The sequence below is a fragment of the Phyllobates terribilis genome, unplaced genomic scaffold (assembly GCF_046119375.1).
Source record: "Phyllobates terribilis strain yellow unplaced genomic scaffold, ASM4611937v1 Scaffold_1__5_contigs__length_1240528914, whole genome shotgun sequence".
Classification (NCBI taxonomy): Eukaryota; Metazoa; Chordata; class Amphibia; order Anura; family Dendrobatidae; genus Phyllobates; species Phyllobates terribilis.
This window is the reverse complement of record NW_027362761.1, coordinates 1,045,139,997-1,045,158,909: the sequence shown is the minus strand read 5'-3', so window position 1 is coordinate 1,045,158,909 and position 18,913 is coordinate 1,045,139,997. Positions and strand designations below refer to the sequence as shown.

General features: G+C 41.2%; 1 protein-coding gene across 32 annotated transcripts in view; it reads left to right on the top strand.

The window, feature by feature from the left end:
• Positions 1–18,913, top strand: part of SORBS2 (sorbin and SH3 domain containing 2) — a 417,459-nt gene that overhangs the window by 296,258 nt on the left and 102,288 nt on the right. For 27 of the 32 annotated variants that reach the window (XM_073645333.1, XM_073645328.1, XM_073645327.1 and 24 more), the window contains 2 exons: positions 14,251–14,317; positions 17,979–18,023. In XM_073645333.1, coding sequence (XP_073501434.1) covers positions 14,251–14,317; positions 17,979–18,023 — 112 coding nt within the window. The remainder of the gene's footprint in view (positions 1–14,250; positions 14,318–17,978; positions 18,024–18,913) is intronic. The other 5 variants (XM_073645326.1, XM_073645325.1, XM_073645342.1 and 2 more) reach the window with 1 other exon arrangement.

Genomic DNA, 18,913 nt, shown 5'->3' with positions numbered 1-18,913 from the left:
TATATGTACAGGATAAGAGAAGTGGTGCTGCACAGTCCCTATATGTACAGGATAAGAGAAGAGGTACATCACAGTGCCTACATGTACAGGATAAGAGAAGTGGTGCTGCACAGTGCTTATATGTACAGGATAAGAGAAGTGGTGCTGCACAGTGCCTATATGTACAGGATAAGAGAAGTGGTGCTGCACAGAGCTTATATGTACAGGAGAAGAGAAGTGGTGCTGCACAGTCCCTATATGTACAGGATAAGAGAAGTGGTGCTGCACAGAGCTTATATGTACAGGAGAAGAGAAGTGGTGCTGCACAGTCCCTATATGTACAGGATAAGAGAAGTAGTACTGCACAGAGCTTATATGTACAGGAGAAGAGAAGTGGTGCTGCACAGTCCCTATATGTACAGGATAAGAGAAGAGGTGCTGCACAGAGCTTATATGTACAGGATAAGAGAAGTGGTACATCACAGTGCCTACATGTACAGGATAAGAGAAGTGGTGCTGCACAGTGCCTATATGTACAGGATAAGAGAAGAGGTACATCACAGTGCCTACATGTACAGGATAAGAGAAGTGGTACTGCACAGTGCCTACATGTACAGGATAGGAACAAATATTCAGAATTACACTTGGCATACATCACACAATTTCACAGACTTCTCCTCCTCTTGTGGCTCTATCCCGAGGCCGAGGAGCTCAACAGATCTTGCAATATTTTCATATATATGGTCTTATCAAGGAGGTACTTCAATTCTTCCTACATACTGTACAATTGTGTCTGTCAACCACTGCACATTTTGGTATTTTTGCAGTTATTTTGTGTTCAAATGAGGACAAATGTTTTCACCATATAGCATAGATGCATGTCATTGGTGATAAAAATATTAAATCAAGTCGTATACACTGATATATTGTCATCAAAGTAAATGTGAAAGTTTGAAATAAAATACATGTATGTTTAATTTTTTTTTTATCTCTCTGCGGCTTGCTAGGTGCAATATCTTTTCTAAAAATAAAAACCTGCCAGGTCCTTTTTTTTCTTTGACTATGAATCCATTTATCTAATCCCAGGATCTAATTTTATCCTGAAATATCTGTAGAGAATACAGTGAAGTCATTTTATATTTTATGTCATTTTTATCCGGGATGGTTTAAGATGTGATTTCATAGACGCTGGAGAATATATTTATCTGAAATAGAAATATGAAGTAAGATGAAAGAAATTGTACTATCAAAAAAATAATTACCGGTTTATGTGTGATAATGTGCCATTTACCGTGCTAGTACAGTAACCAAGGAAGTGCGCACCATTATTGTACTGTTACTATTATCAATGAAGCTGAAGCTTATCGTGGATTAAAATGACCTTTAATGTTAGTTTTTTTTACATATTCACTTCAAAATCCAAATTACTTATTTGTCATAGGAGCAAAAAACAGAATTCAAACTGTGACCTATCCATCACATGATGAAGAAGAGCACCTAATGGACTTTACTGACTTATAGTGATGGCCATTGGGTTCTGTCAAATTACAGTAAAAGACAGCTGCATGTTCCACTTTACAGACATTATGATAACTGTCCCCATTGGGGCTCTCAATATAAATTCCCTATCAGTATGTCTGTAGAGTGTGGGAGGAAACCGGAGAACTAGGAGGAAACACATCAAACACGGGGAGAACATACAAACTCCTTGCAGATGTTGTCCTTGGTGGGATTTGAACCCAGTGCTAACAACTGAGCCATATTTAGTACCAGCAATTAAACCATCACAGGTTCAAGTAGATCGATCTGTCCCCATTCAGTATCATGTTGTCAGCATCAAATCTGCAGTTTTCATCGGGCGATGTGCTGCTGAAAACAATGATTTTTGTTCTGCCTTAAACAACCCAATCACCTGATGAATGAGCAGCATTTTGCTCGTTCGTTCGGCGATTGCCAACATGTTTACACCTATGAACTTTTGTCTGTGCTGCCAGGGTTTAAAAATGGATGCTATGTACACACACATACAGTATGTGACAGTATGTTACACACACATATGTGTTCACACACATAACACACGCATGTATACACATATATATGTTTACACAGAGCACATACATTTATATGTATATAGAGCACATACATTGACATATATATATATATATATATATACACAGAATACATGTATAAACAGAACACATACTAACACATGCATGCAAAGAGCACATACATACCTATAGCCAAATGTGTATACACAGAGCACCTAAATACAGACACATGCATACAAAGATCACATACATACAGAAACATATATGCCTATATACCTATAAGGATCCCATAGATTCTGAATGTCTTCATTAGTACATACCACCAGGAGCCCACACATTCTGATGTCCTTACTAATATCTACCTACCAGGAGCCAATACATTCTGATGTCCTTACTAATATCTACCTACCAGGAGCCAATACATTCTGACGCCCTCACTAACATATGCCTACCAGGAGCCCATACATTCTGATGTCCTTACTAACATATACCTACCAGGAGCCCATACATTCTGATGTACTTACTAATATATACCTACCAGGAGCCCATACATTCTGATGTCCTTACTAATATATACCTACCAGGAGCCTATACATTCTGATGTCCTTACTAATATATACCTACCAGGAGCCTATACATTCTGATGTCCTTACTAATATATACCTACCAGGAGCCTATACATTCTGATGTACTTACTAATATATACTTACCAGGAGCCCATACATTCTGATGTACTTACTAATATATACCTACCAGGAGCCCATACATTCTGATGTCCTTACTAATATATACCTACCAGGAGCTCATACATTCTGATGTCCTTACTAATATATACCTACCAGGAGCCCATACATTCTGATGTCCTTACTAATATATACCTACCAGGAGCCTATACATTCTGATGTCCTTACTAATATATACCTACCAGGAGCCTATACATTCTGACACCCTCACTAACATATGCCTACCAGGAGCCCATACATTCTGATGTCCTTACTAACATATACCTACCAGGAGCCCATACATTCTGATGTACTTACTAATATATACCTACCAGGAGCCCATACATTCTGATGTCCTTACTAATATACATGTACCAGGAGCCCATACATTCTGATGTCCTTACTAATATATACCTACCAGGAGCCTATACATTCTGATGTCCTTACTAATATATACCTACCAGGAGCCTATACATTCTGATGTACTTACTAATATATACTTACCAGGAGCCCATACATTCTGATGTACTTACTAATATATACCTACCAGGAGCCCATACATTCTGATGTCCTTACTAATATATACCTACCAGAAGCCCATACATTCTGATGTCCTTACTAATATATACCTACCAGGAGCCTATACATTCTGATGTCCTTACTAATATATACCTACCAGGAGCCTATACATTCTGATGTCCTTACTAATATATACCTACCAGGAGTCTATACATTCTGATGTCCTTACTAATATATACCTACCAGGAGCCCATACATTCTGATGTCCTTACTAATATATACCTACCAGGAGCCCATACATTCTGATGTCCTTACGAATATATACCTACCAGGAGTCTATACATTCTGATGTCCTTACGAATATATACCTACCAGGAGCCCATACATTCTGATGTCCTTACTAATATATACCTACCAGGAGCCTATACATTCTGATGTCCTTACAAATATATACTTACCAGGAGTCTATACATTCTGATGTCCTTACTAATATATACCTACCAGGAGCCCATACATTCTGATGTCCTTACGAATATATACCTACCAGGAGTCTATACATTCTGATGTCCTTACTAATATATACCTACCAGGAGCCCATACATTCTGATGTCCTTACTAATATATACCTACCCGGAGTCTATACATTCTGATGTCCTTACTAATATATACCTACCCGGAGTCTATACATTCTGATGTCCTTACTAATATATACCTACCAGGAGCCTATACATTCTGATGTCCTTACTAATATATACCTACCAGGAGCCCATACATTCTGATGTCCTTACTAATATATACCTACCCGGAGTCTATACATTCTGATGTCCTTACTAATATATACCTACCAGGAGCCTATACATTCTGATGTCCTTACTAATATATACCTACCAGGAGCCTATACATTCTGATGTCCTTACTAATATATACCTACCAGGAGCCTATACATTCTGATGTCCTTACTAATATATACCTACCAGGAGCCTATACATTCTGATGTCCTTACTAATATATACCTACCCGGAGCCTATACATTCTGATGTCCTTACTAATCTATACCTACCAGGAGCCTATACATTCTGATGTCCTTACTAATATATAACTACCAGGAGCCTATACATTCTGATGTCCTTACTAATATATACCTACCAGGAGCCTATACATTCTGATGTCCTTACTAATATATACCTACCCGGAGTCTATACAGTCTGATGTCCTTACTAATATATACCTACCAGGAGCCCATACATTCTGATGTCCTTACTAATATATACCTACCAGGAGCCTATACATTCTGATGTCCTTACTAATATATACCTACCAGGAGCCTATACATTCTGATGTCCTTACTAATATATACCTACCCAGAGCCTATACATTCTGATGTCCTTACTAATATATACCTACCAGGAGCCCATACATTCTGATGTCCTTACTAATATATACCTACCCAGAGCCTATACATTCTGATGTCCTTACTAATATATACCTACCAGGAGCCCATACATTCTGATGTCCTTACTAATATATACCTACCCAGAGCCTATACATTCTGATGTCCTTACTAATATATACCTACCAGGAGCCTATACATTCTGATGTCCTTACTAATATATACCTACCCGGAGTCTATACAGTCTGATGTCCTTACTAATATATAACTACCAGGAGCCTATACATTCTGATGTCCTTACTAATATATACCTACCCGGAGTCTATACAGTCTGATGTCCTTACTAATATATACCTACCAGGAGCCTATACATTCTGATGTCCTTACTAATATATACCTACCCGGAGTCTATACATTCTGATGTCCTTACTAATATATACCTACCCGGAGTCTATACATTCTGATGTCCTTACTAATATATACCTACCCGGAGCCTATACATTCTGATGTCCTTACTAATATATACCTACCAGGAGCCTATACATTCTGATGTACTTACTAATATATACCTACCAGGAGCCTATACATTCTGATGTCCTTACTAATATATACCTACCAGGAGCCTATACATTCTGATGTCCTTACTAATATATACCTACCCGGAGTCTATACAGTCTGATGTCCTTACTAATATCTACCAGGAGCCTATACATTCTAGGCTCAACCACAAACAGAGATGCACACGCACACAAAGACAGAGACTCACAGATACAAATACAGACAGAGACACACATACTGTAGATAAAAAGATACATACACATATATATATACAGAGACAGACCGGAACAGACACACACCAATAGATGCAAAGACAGACAGACACACACAGAAAATGGAGGACTTACTACCAGTCTATCTCCTCTTCTTTTCTTCTGACTCCCGCACAGTGTAGCACTTGTGGTGATATCACGGTCACATGACCAGTCACATGATCGTGATGTCACCAAAGTTTCTTACACAGTCTCCACATAAGAAGGTACACTGATAAAGTGGTTATCAGTGTCGCCCCTGCTGTGATCAAAGGGGGGCCCCCAAGGGTGTGGTGGCCCTGGGCAATTGCCCAGTCTGTATCCCCCCTAATGTCAGCCCTGCCTGTATTGTAAACACCATAAAGAAAAAAAAAATCAAATCTCACAATGGTGTTTTTTTGGTCACCTCACCTCCCCACAAAAAATGCAATAAAAATAAATGAAAACGTCGTATGTACCCCAAATTGGCATCAATACAATCATTGGCTTACCACACAAAAAATAACCTCTCATATAGCTCTTTCTATGAAAATCATAAAATGTTACCAGTCTCGGAAAATGGTACAAACCCCAAATAATTTTTACAAAATTGAGAATTACTTATTGCTTAAAGGGGTTGTCACTACTTGGACAACCCCTTCTTGAACTAAATGTTTGGCCCCGATAAAATAAAAATGTTAATCCTCATCTCCTGTGCTGGCACCATTAAAGCGGTGTCTCGCAGTTTTGGGGCTCCTGAGCTGTTGTTATGACACGTGACACCAGGGCTCAGTTAGCGCTGGTGTCACTGTCCCCATCTTCGGACAAATCAAACATGTAGAGGAAGTCCGGGCTGCAGCTGATCTGACTTCCTCTTCATGTTCAATTCGACAGGAGGTAGGGACAGTGACACCGGCGCTGATTGGGCACCGGGCTCATGTGTCACAACAACAGCACGGGAGCCCCAGTTGAGAGCGGGTGTCTATCCCGCAGGCACGGGAGGTGAGGATAACCTTTTTTGATTTTATCGGGGCCAAGCGTGGGGAATGACAAGGAGCTGTTCAAGTAGTAGACAACTTCTTTAAATAGAAAAAAATTGCCACAAGTTTGGTATTACTGTAATTGTACTGTCCTGATAAATGGTGTCATTAAAAACTATGACTTGTCTCGAAATAAAAAAAAAGTTATACCTTTTGTAACAAAGCAAGATAAAAACGAAACCTCAGAAACAAAAAATTTCCTGGTGATTAAAGGGTTAGCACCTCATGTGCCACTATATATTAATAATGCACACTTGTGTCACTATATATTAGGGCCCTCTTGAGCTACCATTTAGTATTAATGCCCCCTTTTGCCACCATAAAACATTAAAGGGGTTGTCCGATCCAGATCGATAAGTCTGTAGTCACTCTGTGTGACTGCAGACTTATGAATCCCCCCAGAGCACGTACTGCGCACTGCGAGGATTCGTCTGTTTCTGAGCCGGAACCGGCAAGTGTATGGAGCAAGGCCACGCCCACTGGACGGGCTCTGGCCGGGAGCATGTATAACTCATACATGCCCTCCGGTCCCGGCTCAGAAATCAGTGAATGCTCGCAGTGCACAGTGCGTCCACTAGGGGGATTCATAAGTCTGCAGTCACACAGAGTAACTACAGACTTATCAATTTAGACTGGACAACCCCTTTAATGACCTATTGTGCCACCATATATTAATAATGCTTACCTTTAATTTGAAAAATAAAATGAAACTGGCTCTGCTCCTTCTCCCCGCTGTGAGCCCGGTGCATGTGGTGTGATGAAGTGATGCCATTGTGCAGCATGACGTGCTCCCAGCGCTTCAGACATCTGTCCATTTCAGCTCTATCCGATTTATGAGGACGCAGATAGCGTTAAAAGCTGTGTCCTCTGGGGAATCCAGTAGGGCTTCTTCCCCTCTTGGCCCAATCCTGGTTGCAGACATTTATGCATATACAGTTAGGTCCATATATATTTGGACAGAGACAACATTTTTCTAATTTTGGTTCTAGACATTACCACAATGAATTTTAAACAAAACAATTCAGATGCAGTTGAAGTTCAGACTTTCAGCTTTCATTTGAGGGTATCCACATTAAAATTGGATGAAGGGTTTAGGAGTTTCAGCTCCTTAACATGTGCCACCCTGTTTTTAAAGGGACCAAAAGTAATTAGACAGATTAAATAATTGTAAATAAAATGTTCATTTCTAGTACTTGGTTGAAAACCCTTTGTTGGCAATGACTGCCTGAAGTCTTGAACTCATGGACATCACCAGACGCTGTGTTTCCTCCTTTTTGATGCTCTGCCAGGCCTTCACTGCGGTGGTTTTCAGTTGCTGTTTGTTTGTGGGCCTTTCTGTCTGAAGTTTAGTCTTTAACAAGTGAAATGCATGCTCAGTTGGGTTGAGATCAGGTGACTGACTTGGCCATTCAAGAATATTCCACTTCTTTGCTTTAATAAACTCCTGGGTTGCTTTGGCTTTATGTTTTGGGTCATTGTCCATCTGTAGTATGAAACGACGACCAATCAGTTTGGCTGCATTTGGCTGGATCTGAGCACACAGTATGGCTCTGAATACATCAGAATTCATTCGGCTGCTTCTGTCCTGTGTCACATCATCAATAAACACTAGTGACCCAGTACCACTGGCAGCCATGCATGCCCAAGCCATCACACTGCCTCAGCCGTGTGTTACAGATGATGCGGGGGGAGAGAAAAATTGGATTTTTGTATGCGGCTCATAACAATTTCCTCCTTTATGTGTAATTATGAGTATACAATTTCTCTCGTTGAATGTGAAAAGGTTAAATTCACCTGCTAAACGCTCTATGTTGTGGAGGGAGGTGAGGAAATCGAAGGCAGACATTGTGTGTCTGCAGGAGACGCATTTATTGGCAGCTGATAATCATAGATTGCATCAGGCACAATTCCCCCATATATTCTTTGCAAATGCCCAGACTAAGACAGCAGGAATCTGTATTATGATAAAAAATTCGGTGGCCTTCCAGAACATTCAGATGTGTGCAGACCCCATGGGTAGATACTTGGTGTTGGTGTGTACATTGAATGGGACCCCGCATACGATTTCAGCACTATACGCCCCAAATTCTGCCCAGCTCCCATTTGTGCGAAAAGTCCTCTCTACCATTTCAACACTTAAACAAGAGGAGGTTATTGTATGCGGGGATTTTAATATGCCAATGGATGGTACTTTAGACTGCTCATCTAGATCGGGTCGCCCTTGGAGAGAATTGGGCAAGTTGGTCCATGAATTTGGTCTGCACGATTTTTGGAGATACTCTCATGCCAGTGAAAGGGACTATACTTTTCATTCTCTCCGACATGGGCCATATAGTAGGATTGACTTATTCCTAGTAGACAATAGAGCTCTCAATAGATGTATATCTGCGGAGGTTGGAACAATTACGTGGTCTGACCACGCACCGATCTACCTACGTGTACATATTGCGCACCAATTCAACCCAACACCACACTGGCGACTAAACACCTCTCTATTATTGAATGACTCTATAATGACAAAAGCAACAGCAGAATTGACATCTTATTTTGAATTAAACGACAATGGCACAGTTTCCGACGAGACTTTATGGACAGCGCACAAAGAGGTGATACGGGGAGTCTTCTTACAACAAGCGTCACAATTGAAAAGAGAGAGCAACACAGGAATGACCTCCTGACTGAGTTGAAAAAGCTAGAAATATTAAATAAAACCTCCCCCTCCCCGGCTACCACTGAGACCATATATCAGCTCAGATTTAAACTGCGTTCTGATCTGCTGGCAGTATATGAATATAACCTCCGCAAGTTCCAACTTAGTCACTACGCCATGGGAGATAGGCCGGGAGCCGTTTTTGCCATGCGGATCAAGAAAAGGGCTGCAAAATCCAGAATAGATCATCTACGGGACTCAAAAGGGTTGATAGCCAGAAGTCTGAAGGACATAGCTGCAGTTTTTGCTGCATACTATAAATCTTTATATAATCTAAAAGATGATGTTGATACCCCACAGCCACAACAGTCAGATATTGATCAATATTTGAGTGATTTGAAGCTTCCGAAGGTTTCCCGGGAACAGTTACAAATATTGAATGCCCCCTTCACAGAAGTAGAACTGAAAGATGTTATTAATTCATCCAAATGTCACAAGACCCCTGGCCCAGACGGCATGGCTAATGAGTACTATCGTGGTTTCCAAAAAATTCTTACCCCATACCTTATCAGGTTATATAATACCTGGAGAGACTCGGGAAAGGTAGCAGTACCTAATTTGGAGTCTACGATCGTCACATTGCCTAAGCCTGGAAAGACACCTGATTCTCCAGGTAATTTTAGACCAATAGCACTTTTGAATAGTGATGTAAAGATCTTTACCAAGCTCTTGGCTGTTAGACTAAATCCTGTCGTTCCTTCCCTGATATCCTCGGATCAAGTTGGTTTTGTAGCTGGTAGGGAAGCAAAAGATGGTATGAGGAGGATGTTGGATCTGATCAAAGTGGCAGAGTTGAGCGGCCTCCCCAGTGCACTCCTGTCACTAGATGCTGAGAAAGCGTTTGATAGGGTGCACTGGGGATACCTTAAAAGTGTTTTGCTTAAATTTGGACTAAAAGGACCTATTCTGTCTGCGATTAACGCATTGTACTCCACTCCTTCCGCTAAGGTTTTGACGTCTGGTTTCCTCTCTGAATCCTTCCCCATAACAAATGGGACACGGCAGGGCTGCCCCTTACCTCCAGTCATATTTGCTTTATGTATGGAGCCCTTGGCTGAAAAGATTAGAAATAACTCAGAGATTTCGGGCATATCGGTGGGGGGGGTCCTCCCACAAAATCGGTCTATATGCAGACGATGTGGTTATCCCGTGCACTGATCTGGACAGGTCCTTCTCTGCCATTATGTCCGATCTCAAAACGTTTACAAACATCTCGTATTATAAACTGAATGCAGCTAAGACAGTTGTCCTGCCCATTCTTGTTCCATTGTCACTTAGGCAAAGACTGGAAGGGGCATACCCTTTTCAGTGGGCGCAGGAAGGAATGACATATTTGAGTATCACCTTAACCCTTTCAAAACAATTGGTGGAAGTAAGTTTTACTAGACTGTAATAATTCCTTTTGATAAACTAGTCATGAGATTCCCGGACCTACGGCCCTTGTTTTACCAGTATTTGCAAATAAGGAATTTACTTCACTCTACACAGACATCCCCCTTTTTTATTCTACCTAAGGATAAAAGAGCTATGGGTTATTTTCTCCACTCTAAGACCGGTTCTAAGGGGGTTTCTATACTTTATAGGGCTCTAAATGACCCAGATCTGGACGATAAATTGACGTATATGACTCGTTGGGAACGGGATCTAAGAATTTCGGCGGACCCTCAGGACTGGCGGGATGGTTTGGATGAGGTCCAGCGAGTTTCGTCGTGTTTAAACCACCTAGAGCAGCTTAAAAAGACACACATGAGATGGTACTACTACCCGGCACAGATGGTACACTTCGGGTCTGAATCATCATCTTTATGTTGGAGAGGATGCAATGGGGAAGGCTCGTTGGGCCACATGTGGTGGTTTTGTCCAAAACTTCAATCACTATGGGGGGCATTGGATAGTTTGATATGGGATGTACTGGGGACTCACCTGGAGATAACACCTAGTATGGGAATACTTCATATAGGATTAATGGATGTCCCCTGGGAAATTAGAGGAATTTTGTCACATATTCTGATCGCAGTTACATCAGCTATCGCGGCTAAATGGAAAAGAGTGGGCATCCCTACGGTGGGGGAGATGGTGACCAGACTAAACACGAACTGTCAATATGAAAGGGCTCTGGCACACACACTCAAGGCAAAGAAGAAAACTGATAAAATATGGGAACCTTGGTTAAACAGCCCATTGTCTATACATGGGGAACGTTGAGGAAGCGGGATATTTTGTGCGCCGTTCTGAGTTTGGGTGACGCGCCGGACGATTATGGGCACCTCTCCCTACCTTGCACCTCCAATCTTGCAATAGAGCAAAATATGAGCCATGCGACATTCACAGCACTTACGGATATAAATTATTTCTCACAACCATCTAATATATGGGGAATTTAATGTAATTAATCCATTCTTTTGTTTTCTTTTATGTATATGTATTTTCCTTTTATTTTATTTTTATACTGTTCATTTTGTACATTTTGTAAGCCCAAAGGTTGGGGCACAGTTTTGGGCATCTGTTGGCCCTATAGATTGTATGTTCTGATTTTTGTGCAAAATTCAATAAACACATTGTTTAAAAAAAAAAATTCATTGTGGTAATGTCTAGAACCAAAATTAGAAAAATGTTGTCTCTGTCCAAATATATATGGACCTAACTGTATTCATATGACGACTACATAAATATCCTTTTGGTCTCCATAATGAGATTTTCTGTGAACTCACTCATGCCATAGAATGATTCAAATTGTTCCATGTTCATCCAGGTTAGTGAGGCAGATGTTGTATTGCTGCCTTTCCTTTGTATCCGCCTATCCTCTTGTATTAGTTATTACTCTTCCAGAAAACAAATCTATGAATTACATTTACAAAATGTCTGTAAGGCATTCTACAAACACCCTGATGTGTAATGTACAAAGATATTGCTGCTTCTTGATGGGTGGGTCAGAAATGTATGTGACAAGACAGGCAATTCACTATTGCTTTCATCATTCCTCCGTCTAGTAACATTGTAGTATTATGTCGTAATGTTGTATCAGAATATACCCTGACCTAGGTAATGATAACTTGTGATAGCCTAAGCTACTAACATACTCAGGGGTGAATATTACCTTGAGTTGCCCAATGGGTTAAAGGATTAGGTCTCAAGAACATGTGACATGCAGAAGTAGTGCTGTTGCTTTAAGCAACTATTAGAAGTAACACAAGTACTTGAGACAGGAAGTGTTGTGCTCCAGAAGCATCCAGCAATTAGAGGGGTTAACACAGTCACAGGAGAAGAGGAGTGTTTTAGCAGAGCCCCAGGGAGATTGTGGGGAAGTTGTTTACTGTCTGGCTGGAGCCAAAGAGAAAGGTGGTGTGTGTGTTCTGCATCTGACAGAAGCGCCCCTGCAAGTGAAAAGGATTCAAATCAGAAGTGAAGCTAAGCACAGGTCAGGTAGAGTTCCTGAACTAGCAGTGCAGAGTATTGTCCATCAGAAAGATAAGGACTATAAGAAATGGTGTCACAGAGATCATCTCCCTCAGCAAACCCACCTCCATCTCACTGTACTATAAAGAATGCTGTGTTCATTAATGTGCCTTTGCATTATAACTGTGCTGTTCTGTACTACTGGGAAGACTGTGAACTGCTGTGCTGCTAAGGAACCTGTACTGTTAGTCACTGGAGCCTGTTGCTCATAAGACTTAACTTGCACTGGCTGTGTGGCTTCTTATTAAATGCTACTGTTCTACCGTTTATGAGGACTCTTGTCAAGTGTGTCTGGTCAGCAAGTGAAACAACCTACGTGTCTGTGTCTGAGGTTCAATACCTCTGTGCCTGAGAGAAGCTGCAGCACGTGGTCTATGGTCTCCCTGAGTAACGGTTCCCCCAGGATTCCAAAGAATTCATGTAACCTGTCTCGTCCCTATCTGAACCTAGCGGTGTGCATGTAACAAACAGCCAGTTAATATGTCCCTACTAGGAACCCCCTTTTTATGTGTCGGAATGAAGAGTCACCATGCTGCATCTGACTGACTACAGCCATCTTGTTTTTTGGCCAGTTTTATATTCTAATGGCCGCCTATCATACTACATGCAGGGCATGAGCAGCAGGAAACAAACTCCCTTGGTGTAAATAATGCATGACAGTAATGAAAGCATGCCCAATAAGTCTCTGTTCACATCTGCATTTGAGGCTCTCTTCAGATTGTCTTTCACCAATGGTATACCATATTTTGTCTTGTAAACCAAAAAGACACCATGACTGAAACCAGAAAACCTTCCTTTTAGTCAGTGGGCTTTTTCGTGTGCAGCTTCCAATAAAGCAATAGAAATGCAGTTAATAGCGCAGGTGTGAACAAAACCTATTGACAAGCATTGATGGCTCCACCATGAAGTACGTGGCACCTTGGCATGCTAGGCCATGTCCAGGTATTAAATCATTGAAGGAATAAATGACTGCATACAGGTGTTTTAGATTCCTTCCTTCACTCTCTCAGTGAAATCTACATTCTAGTCGTCACCTGAAGACCCCAACAGATCACGTTTTTAGAATTTTAGAAATTGCTTCAGGTGTGTTCTCTGTAGGATATCCTCATATCACATCAGGGACCAAAGGAAGCTTATGGTAGATGTCCATGTCATTTTTCATTGCATCGGGCAATCCTTCTCTTCCATAGCTTGTCTTATATTGTTGGTCGTCTCTCAGCATTGCCAGTGCTGCTATGCAAAAATTTGTGTGATAAATTACAACACTGCAATGTACATATAGCACAAGGAACTATGTGACTGGTATTGTGGTACAACAGGTCGGATTAGTTCTTCTTGTATTGTACTATGGAAAGATTTCAGTCTGCCAATGACTAGATCACCCAGATGAAGCATTCATCTCCCAGGAGGTAGGGAGCCAAGTTAACGTAGACATGGATTATCACACTGATACTTCACAGTCAGTTTCTAGCGATCTGGTAGCCCTTATGAACACATTGGTAATTTGGTGTACTTTTATCCTTTTGGATGATTTTTTTGATAATTTTTGGACATTTATAAGTAATGTCATGTTTGTTTTTTGCTATTTTTCTTAACAGACTGTTGATAGACCCAAAGACTGGTACAAGACAATGTTCAAGCAGATTCATATGGTCCACAAGCCAGGTATGTTGCGTGCACTTTGTATTGTGAAGACTTTATTTCAAGAACACAAGCTGTTTTGTTTCTCAGACGTGAAGGGAAATTTCACCTGAAACCTGTTATCAGATTCTGCGTAGTATCTACACAAACACATTCTTTTCTAATTGACATCATTTATTTAGGATGGTGTTTTCTCTATAAATATGCCCATACCTTGCTGTGCCCTGGAGTACCTGTACCTGTACTTTCCTTACCACTGATAAAAAAAAATTGAAAAAAATAACACTTGGGGAATCCTGTCATAGATGTTGCTTAAGGGCCATGAGCTTTAGGTTATAAGTCTGTATAGGTGACCCCCATTTTAATGAAAACACTCAGCCTGTCACTTATAAAAATGAGAAGCAGCCATTTTGACCCAACCCAGTGTTCATAAGGGTACAATGATATTGTTTCTGTATTTGTACATGTCACACTGCAACCTTTCTGAATGTTGGATTCTTTCTATGAATGCCCTTCATTGGTCGCAATCTTTGTCACTCTGGGTTATACCTAGGGAAGCTGACCACATTTGAGCTCCACAGAATGAAAGAACCAGTTTGCCTAAGAATTTCCTTTATTTGAATCAATGATAATTATATCCTAAACATTTTACCCCATGTGATCTATGGAGTGGCACATCTGCAGATCATAGAAGGAAGTCAAGGGCTAAACATCATAGAATCAAAAGGACCGTCCACCTTCTCCACATGTATAGTTGCCCTACTTGGTTCCCTCAGTTTGCCACCTGCTGTCTCTTGTGCGCAGATCTTTGTTCCATTCCTCCAGTTTCCAAGATGGCCTCCTCAGTGACATTGGGAACGCAGTGGTAAGTTTCCCTATCCCACAACACATGAAAGGCAGGGGAGGCATAGTTTAGACTTCTCACTGTGCCCTGACATTGTGGTGGCCATTTTGGAAGCAAGGGGAATGGAACGATAATTAATGCAGTGAAGGCAGCTGAAGGTAAATGGAGATCACCAAGTAGGGTGACTATACATGAGATATGTAGGCCCCTGGAAGGAGCGCCGTTTTAAACCTGTAACTGACTTAGTTGTCAATACTAAGGCCCATTATTGTTGGACGGACTGTTAATTGACAATTAAAAGGCTCGTTCCGATTATTAAGATAGGTAAGCATGCCAGTGATGAGTGGTGATCAGACCATTGGAATCGGCAGCACATAGCTGTTTGAATCTATGTTGTTTTACTATCGGCCATCTTGTTGTGGTTTGCTGGATTCTAGTCTTTTCTTCTGGTGCTGGGTGTCTTGGTCACCTGATCTCTCCATTCTTTATTACTCAGTACCTGTCTCCCATTCCCTGCTGGACATCAGTGTTATTTCGCTTGTGCTCTGGCTAAGTTGCCTTGTTAGTTCTTTGTGCTTAGGACAATTGATATCCTGGGACTTCTTGTTCCACCAGTTTTGTTTCCTTTTATCTTAGTTTCTGCAACTTACTTTTCTTTTAGGAGGTCTCCTGTTATTGCTCCCAGTCCTTAGATCTTTTAGGGATACCCTTTCCCTTCCTTCAGGTCTTCGTTTGAGTTCAGTGCAAGAGTGTCGGTGGGGCTATTCACAAGGAATAGGGCACCCACCCCAGCGTAGGGTTTAAGCTGAGTCTGAGTGGAGGGACAGCTTTTCCCTCCTATTCCTTAGTTCTAAGTTGCAGAACATAACAATCGCCCCGTGTAAACAAGGAATATGCTGCCGATAACATGATGCTGTCTTGAGACAGAATGTTCATATTAACAATCGTTCTGTTCCCATCATTTTCCTTGGAATATGCCAGTAAACGAGCGCCAATTGCCATGGTTGTAGTCAACCCGCGATCCTCAGCAGACAAAATCATCCCTTCGAAATGGGCTTTTACAGTTTCTCAAAAGGATATAATTCTGTGTAATTAGAATCTATAATAATTTCCACTGAGATATTGTTGGCGAATGCAAATATATTATTGTACATTTCAGGACTATTATCCATCTTGTATCAAGACACCCCCAATGGAAGAGTGTCCTTGTGTCTAAAAACAACCAGGACTCAGCTTTCATTGTAAAACACAGGTTTTGGACAGGTTACCGAGACCCAGACCCCATTTTTATACTTCAAATCTTTAAAAGAGCCATGCCTAGCATAGCTGGCTATGTCATATGATTAGGCTACCACGTTACCTGTGCATGGACGTTCATTGGATAAGGAAACAATTGTAGAAAATAGTTTCCTTCCTGACACAACCGGAAGAATAATGGTATCATTTGTGAAAGTCCAATGTCCGGCAATATGTAACTTCTGCTTACAGAAGTAACATATAAATTCACCAGATCTCATTGACATTCAGGTCTCGGATCAAGGCCATGAAAAGTATAGTCACACATCACCATTACATTGGTGACATATTAAACAAGCTCATAGGGGCGTTTTTTCTTTGAGAACTTGGCAGGTATTTGGCTGTGTGCCCACTATGCGTTTTTCAAGCGTTTTTGCCGCGGAATTTCCGCAGCAAAAACGCTTGGTAATACGTGCCCCATGGTCCCCAATGATAATCCGCATGTGCTGTGCACATGCTGCGGAAATTTCCGCTGCGGATTATCATTGCGGAAAAATACGCACCATGTCTATTAATTTTGCGGACACGCAGTGTGATTGCCGCCATTGACTTGCATTGAAACGCTTGATATCCGCATCACTACTTGTGCACAGGCGGATATGAAGCGATTCAATGTGCGGATGGTACCCGGGTCTGGAGAAGAGGAGACTCTCATCCAGACCCGGGTACCATAGTACCTGGAAAAAAAAGAATTTAAAATAAAAAATAAAGATTATACTCACCTTCCGATGGCCCCAGGCCTCCTCAGCGATGCGTCCGGTGTGTTGGGCGGCTCGCGGTGGTGTGAAAAGACCTTCCATGACGTCATTTAGTCATGTGACAGGTCACGCGACCGCTGAAGTCAGCGGTCGTGTGACTTGTCACATGACTAAATTATGTCATGGCAGGTCCTTTTACACAACCACGAGACATCGGGGAGACCGGACGCATCAGAGAAGGAGATCGGGGGCCATCAGAAGGTAAGTATAATCTTTATTTTTTATTTTTTTACCATTCTTATTCTTTTTTTTAACTATTACTTGGTCACACTATATAAATCCATGCCGGTTGCATGGATTTATATAGTGTGACCAAGTTGTCAAGCACTTTCTAAGTGATGCTAAAATCGCTTGGAAAAGCGCTTGATAACCCGCATGCAGAAATGCATGCAAAAACACTTGAAAAACGCTTCTACCTGGCAGGAAAAACGCATGTAAAATCCGCATGTGTTTTTCCTGCCAGGGAGAAGCGGAAAAAATCTGCAGCATTTCTGCATCTTGGGCACATAGCCTTTATGTGCACAGATTATCATTGAGACTTGAGTTAAAACTATGACCCCTGCCAATTTCACTGTTCAGAGCCCTGAAATACAATAATATGACAAGGACAAATCTCAGATAAGGAGAAAGTATGAGGACGCCATCATTTTAAGGTGAGATGAGCTGTGAAAGGAGCTGAAGCATGAGACATAAAGGAGAAGGTGGAAGTAGTTCTTGGTTTGTTCTCGCCTGTAGTAAATGTGATTCTGACATATTAGAGAACTCAGAGATTGTGCTTGTTTTACAGACAATGACAGTGATTACTCCAGCGCATCCTATGCATATAACACAGGTGAGTTACTCAGTCTGTGTGCACGGTAGAAAGTCCGGCTCGTGGTGTATGAAGTCCATCAACAGTGATGTATGGATTCTATATGGACTTTACCATGCCACTGCAAGACTAGCAGCATCATTTTATAGAGTCATTAGTGTCTATCATATGGAAAATGGACACCTGAATGAGGCTTTAGTCACAGTCTGTGATGTTAGCTAATATACTAAAAATACATTTCTATCACCTTTTGAAGAGCAGCACAATCAGCATTGTAGCTATCAGTTAATAAAATTACAATAAAAATGATGATCATAGTCGTGAAATTTCACAAGCAATAAATATTGACCTGTAAGTATGGACCATGGATTTTGGCATGCAGATTACAGGCCATACTTTGTATCTTCCAAGTTTACTTGTTGTCTGAGGATGATATAATAATCACACATCCACAATCATGGATTGGATGTTTGTTTTTTTTTTGCTTCCCAGGCCTTCACAGTCACCATATCTTAATCCACTAGAGCAGGGGTATCCAACCTGCGACCCAAGATGGCTGTTAATGTGGCCCAACAAAGATTTCCAGTGGGCCGGAGTGTTTAATTTTATAGTCGGCCGCTGGCCCAGTTTTTCCGGTGGTTCTGTACTGACCACTGCCATGGCGCACATAAGACAAGATCAAGTCCGACCCTGGCAAGTGCCAGCATGAGAACATTCTTATGCACTGTTAGCACTGTAGCTCGGAATCTCCAGGGTGAGCTGCTATACAGAAGTCTCAGTGTATCCTATGTGATGTATATACAGCTGTCTCAGGTATCCTATGTGATGTATATATATAGTAGTCTCAGTGTATCCTATGTGATGTATACTGTATATAGCAGTCTCAGTGTATCCTCTGTGATGTATACATA